General features: G+C 40.6%; 2 protein-coding genes across 5 annotated transcripts in view; one reads left to right on the forward strand and one right to left on the reverse strand.

The window, feature by feature from the left end:
- The window catches only part of CENPP (centromere protein P), a 484,341-nt gene that overhangs the window by 181,574 nt on the left and 296,441 nt on the right, over window positions 1-6,326 (forward strand). The window lies entirely within an intron of this gene.
- ASPN (asporin) overlaps window positions 4,492-6,326 on the reverse strand; it is an 89,056-nt gene continuing 87,221 nt past the window's right edge. For both annotated transcript variants that reach the window (XM_019505120.1, XM_019505119.1), the window contains exon 8: window positions 4,492-5,065. In XM_019505120.1, coding sequence (XP_019360665.1) covers window positions 4,868-5,065 — 198 coding nt within the window. In that variant the 3' untranslated portion in view covers window positions 4,492-4,867. The remainder of the gene's footprint in view (window positions 5,066-6,326) is intronic.

The raw sequence follows: 6,326 nt of genomic DNA on the forward strand, positions 1-6,326 counted from the left end.
GGGGTATGCATGTGCACAAGGACGCACGTGCTAAGCCCCACCAAATCATATTTTCTTCCACCTATGTTTGTGGCCGTTCCTTCTCTCACCTCTTCTAGGAGCAGGTATCAGCAGCATTGAAAAACTTTACTAGCCATCTGCTGTGACCATGGCTAAGGCACAGAGACATCAGATACCATAGCCAGGTCTGTGGTTACCATGGTGACAATGAGTAGAGTTATGGCTCCAGGCATTCCATGAGAACTGCAGGCTGGGATTGAGGATTTGACCTGTTTATTTTAAACTGTTTGGTTAAAACACTGGTAGTACTTTACACTGAAAGAAGTTCTCTTGCTGAATCTACCAAAAAGTATCCACATTTTGATGGAAGGTGACAAACGTTTTTCCTCAGTTCTCCACAGGACTTATTCAGCATACCAGCTGGTTGGATGTAGGATGGTTGAGAGTTGCAGCAGCCTCAATCTTAAAAACGCTGCATTTATAATCCGTCCTCTTCTATTTATCTGTCTGATATCAACAAAGATGAGTATTGGAAATCATTGTGATCATTGTCCATAGCTCCTCTTCCAGTTCTTTTTTGTTTCCTATCCATGTCCTTTCCCTGTCCCTCTTTTGGGACCCTTCTCACAAGAACCTGTTATAAACCCAAGTGGCTTCTTTCCTTTATCAGGGAGCCACAAAAGAAATTCCTCATGAATTGTGGGGAAGAGTTCTCTATTCTTGGCATTCCCACAAGTGTCTGTAGAAGGTATGGTAGAACATCTGAGGAAACAGGTAGCCCACATTTACTCAAAACTAGGCAGTCCATAGGAATTTCTGATAGATTCCAATTGGCAAGAACTTACCTTCCAGAGAACACGTTCTCTTTTTCAGTCAGGGGTGCACAGAAGTGAGAGCTACCAGCGTAATAATTATAGCATGCCTATTCTGTAGAACAGAAGTGGCCAACCTGTGGTGTGTATACCACAAATGGCACAGGAAAGCTCTGTGTGTGGCACGTGACAAATCAGGGAAAGGACAGATAGAGCTAGGATCAGGTAGTAGAGCAGCAGTTCAGGTATAAGGACAGAGCAGGAGGTAGAAAGCAGAGCAGCAGATTAAGCGGGGGAAGGAGTATTGATGTGGCACTCAGGGAGGATGCAGGGTTAATTTGTGGCATACCTGCTGAAGAGGTTGGTCCCCACTGCCATAGAACACCATCCTCAAAGACAACATATTGGCAATGCACTGTATAAACAAGTAAGGAGATGTGATCTTCCCTTCTGCCTGGAAGCACAAGTGCTAGGAATAGTTTAATCCACTATGGCTGTCTCTACTAGCTTACACGTTTCAGGGACAGTGGTGACTTAACGATCTTTTTACTTAACTTTCATGGCTTCCATTAATACAGGGCTGTCCAACTTCTAAGTGGCTGAGGGCAGCACAAGCAGGGGCCACACTAGAGGGGGCCAAGGACCCAAAGTGCTGTGTTCCTTGCTGTGGCAGTGCACTCCTGCTGCTGTACCCTGCGCTCTGCCATTGCCCCATGCAGCCAGGAAATTCCCCCTGCTCCATTGCATGCCCCTCCCACTACGAGCCCCACTGCACCATTTTCTCCCTCTGCTTCACCCTGCTGATGCACCATGTGGCCAGGCACCGCCACTGCTGTACCACATGTAGGATATTTCCACACTGCACCGCATGCCCCAACACTGCACCACACACTCAGGTACCCCTCACTGCTGTTCCCTGTGCCCCAGATGCACTGTGTGCCCAGATGCCCCCCTGCTCCACCTGCTGCTGCCCTGAGTACCCACACTATACGTTCTCCCTGACTCACCCTTAGCTCTGCAGCTATGAGTTTTCCTGGTGCATTATACCACTTAGGCACCCCAGGCTGCAGATTCCTTTAGTACTGAAGGTAGTGCTGTGCCCTGCCCTTGAGCAGAGGCCTGGGAGAAAGGGCTTTTTCTGCAGCCAGAACAGTGTTTGGTGTGGCAGGTGGGTGGGAGCCTGGAAGATGCAATTTAACCCATGTAGTCTTTGGGCTCCCATTTGGACTGCCCTATGTTAAAGAACAAGCAGCCCAAACTGCTCGCTTTCCTTGCCTGTCAGAGCACTCAGCAATACAAAGCTTTAATTAAGAGGTGACTGATAAAGTGTTGCAATTGTTTTAGCCTTTTGTATCCTGGTGTAGAAGCACAAGGAGATAGGTGGTTCATGCATGGCCCCAATAGATGCTGCTAATGAGAAAAATCTGTTCTTGCTGTGTGTGCACATTTGCAGTGGATCATACAGTAACAGTGTTGTAAAGAAGCATTGTTTTGTTTTACAGTAAATAATAATCCCATCTGTTTTTCCTTTTTCTACTGCTGCCATTCTGGTCTCTCTCATTACTTCTGTCTTTACTCCAGCCAACACTCTACTCTTAATCATAGAAGCATCTCTTAAAGGCGATAGGAAGATTAGTGTGTGAAGTGAAGTAGCTGTCAACTGGTTTGCCACTATCTGAAAGTAACATGGTTTTTGGAACTAAGTGCACAGTGTGAAAAAGTTAGGGCTATGTTTACATTGAAAGCACTAATACATCTTCCTACCTGTGGCTGAAATGATTATAATGCAGGAAGTCTGCAGTGTAAACCTGGACAAAGTGCTAAAGTAGTACTTGCCAATCTCGCTACTCCCAGGAACATTTGTCACTTCTATCATGCCAAGCACAGCATATTCTACTCGGAGATCTCCCTCAGTTTGTACTCATTACACCTCACCTAAAACTAGCCAGTTTTTTTCTTTACTAACATTCACAAGCTCTATTGACTACAATAACATTGTAGCAGAAGCAGACTGTGAGAAAGATAATGATGTGTGAAGAACATTTCGAAGGCTTCATCTAAAACATTGGCTTTCAAACTTTTTTGGCTGCTTACCCCTTTATCTACAAAATATTTCTGCTTGTACTCCCCACACCATAGGAAGAGTGTTGACATTGATATCAAGATGTGGAAATACCATTGGTTAATGATCAGCCAGAAGCTCCACTGCCATTATTAAAATTTCAGCACAAATCCCCTAACAAAATGCCAGATACCCCAGGAGGTACATGTACCTTAGTTTGAAAAACACTTTTCTAAAGGATGCTAATATTTTGGAGTACTTGGAGTACCTTGGAGAAAAAAATGAGAGGAAGAGTGCTGTTGACTCTTTATGCAGTGTTGTCTTCATATAGTCCTTCTCTGTATCATTTCTCACTAGAATTGCACGTAAAAGAAACACTAGTGTCTGGAAAATCTTATTAAAAACTGTTAAATGATTTGTAGTATGAGCAGCACTAGCAAAATGTACAATCAATAATCCAAAAAAGGTAATTTATAAATGTAAGAGATCTTCAGAAATTATGTGCATTATGTATTTATAATTATGTTCTGGGATTATAATTTTTTGCAAAAAATTAAAGAAAATGTACTAAGATTAGTGGTTTCTGTTATCCTACCCACACAAGATATGGTCCAAACATGGCAAAATTGCTTTCAATCCAATGTTTTTATTACAAGAATACATTTCAGAGTATTCTTTAAGTTTACTTAATTTATGTTGAATGCCAGTGACAAATATACACTAAATAGATGTATAAAATATCCATTTTACAGTACTCTCAGTATGAATATTTTACATATTTGCCTACATATGCAGTCAGAACCATTAGCTTCCCACTACATGTTGCTCAGGTTCCACAACTTTAGGATAGTTATTAATTTTGTGGTCTGTCTAATCTATGTACAATTAAAATGGTAAATGGTATGTAAAATAAAGAACATGATTGCAGTTTATATAGATACACGTTACTATGTTTGTGGTAGCTTACAGACAGTTTAGTAAGTTCCTATTAATTATTAAGCTAATGTTAAAAATTTAATGTTACCTTTATAGTTCAGAGTGCATCAAATTATGTTGGTAATGAGACTTTGAGCATTTTCCAGTAAAAAGTTGCAAGGATAAATACAAAAGCCTTAAGAGGTTTTAAGGTCTTAATATCAGTTCTGCCTGTTTTAACGGCAGAGGAACTCAAAATAGAATACCTTTTAATTCCATCTTAGCCTTATTTATTTTAACAGTGACCAGAATTGGCACATGACTTGGCCTTGAAATCTCATATTTTGTTTGCTATATTTTCATACATGCCATATACACATATTTAAATAATACATTCTCAGTACAGAAACATATCCTTAATAATTAAATTATTTTTACTTAATTTTCATTGTTTTTGTTAAGAAAGGAAATAATCTAATAGGAAACATCAACATGCAGTTTCCTGTACAGTTTTTATAAATTCTTCCTTGAAAATATCAAGTTTTTTTATATAATTTACTCAAATTGTCAACTAAACAAAGATTGTTAAGTAAGAACATTGTCAAATAAAACAAAGGATTGGTATTTGAAAAAGGGGAGAAATGGAAGTATTTTATATACATGTCTGTCCACACCCTTAATACCAATACCAATACCAAGGGCTTTTAGTTTGTACTTTTTCAGTAGCAGAGACATGCTACTGTCTCCTGGTGAAAGTATCACTGCTAATCGCTTTAGTGTTATTCCTGTTATATCATTTTTATGCAGTTCTGGCCAACTGATATTGCCATAGCACTGTTTGCTATTCATCGACTTGATTTTTAATAGGGTTTTAAGACTGTGTAAAGCACTATTTGTTACATCTGTCTGTGTCCCTTTATAGAAATCCTACCTTACAGCCTCTAAGTTAGTATATATATTTGTTAACTGGTTAAGTTATGGTAAACTGCCATTTTTAAATAGATTTCAAGTATTATAAAACCAGAAACATAGGCTATTCCTATATTAAGATTGTTTGTGAATATGCTATTTTTTTGTGTTACTTTCGTAAATTTCCAAGTTGCACGCTATTTCTGCTTAAAATGCAACGGAATGTTGAAGGCTGAACTTCCCAGTATTTCATAGGGTTGTTGAATAAGCTGATTCCACTGTATAATGCCTTTTTCATGCTTCTTTCTGTTGGACAGAAGTCATTTGCTCCCACTTTTGGAATATTGTTATTGTGAAGGAAGACTACCTGTAAGAATAAGAAATAGAAAAATGTCTGAAAAGAGTGGTGGAGAAATTGTTAAAATGTATAATTGAGACTGTGTAAGCGATCTGATGTAAACTCCTACGGTAGGGGTGCTGAAGATAAAGCATTGAATCTCTGAAGGAATTTTTTTCCCCACACTTAGGCAGTACTGTATCAGTCTCCATTTTTCAGCCTGCTATCACAATGATTTGACTATTCTAAATTTTTTTCCTTTTAATGAGTGATATGTGTAATGTTTAATAGTGGGTAATATAAAGACTTAAGTGAGGTATACTCTAAAAAAGGTTTGTCAATACAACTGTTTGAGTCTACCAATCTCAAAAAGCAAAATTTCATAGATTTCATAGACATTAGGGCTGGACGAAACCTCAGAAGATCATCGAGTCCAGCCCCCTGCCTGAGGGGTAGGAAGTCAGCTGCTTTCATAGGATCCCAGCAAAATAAGCATCCAAATTTCTCTTGAAGGTGTTCAGTGCAGGTGATTGAACCACCTGCGATGGCAGGCTATTTCAGACCTTGGGGGCTCGGACAGTAAAGAAATTCTTCCTTATGTCCAGCCTGAAATGGTCTTGCAGTAGTTTATGACCGTTTGACCTCGTCATCCCTTGGGGTGCTCTGGTGAACAAACGTTCCCCCGGATACTGGTGGTCACCTCTGATAAACTTGTAGGTGGCCGTCAAATCACCCCTGAGCCTGCGCTTTTCCAAGCTAAAGAGCACCATAGCTCTTAGCCTCTCATCGTAAGGTCTGTTTTCCTGACCTCTCATTATGCACGTGGCTCTTCTGTGGACTCTCTCAAGCTTCTCCACATCCTTTCTGAATTGTGGGGCGCAGAACTGGATGCAGCTACTCCAGCTGCGGCCTCACCAAGGCTGAGTACAAGGGGAGAATGACATCCCATGATTTGCTTGAGAAGCATCTATGGATGCAAGCCAGCGTTTTGGTCACTTTAGTAGCTGCAGCATTGCATTGCAGGCTCATGTTCATCTTGTGGTCAATGATGACCCCCAAGTCTCTTTCTTCCGTAGTGCTAGCCAGTGTAGCATTGCTAAGCCTATAAGGATGCTGCAGGTTTTTCCTTCCAATGTGGAGAAGCTTGCATTTTTCAGTGTTAAACACCATCAGGTTCTCATCCGCCCATTTGCTGAGTCTGTCCAGGTCAGCCTGGATCACCTGCCTGTCTTCAGGTGCGGATGCTTTGCCCCAGAGTTTGGTGTTATTGGCGAACTTGGCCAGTCTGCTT

This window comes from Gavialis gangeticus, unplaced genomic scaffold, assembly GCF_001723915.1.
Source record: "Gavialis gangeticus isolate Ggan-Ray unplaced genomic scaffold, GavGan_comp1, whole genome shotgun sequence".
Classification (NCBI taxonomy): domain Eukaryota; kingdom Metazoa; phylum Chordata; order Crocodylia; family Gavialidae; genus Gavialis; species Gavialis gangeticus.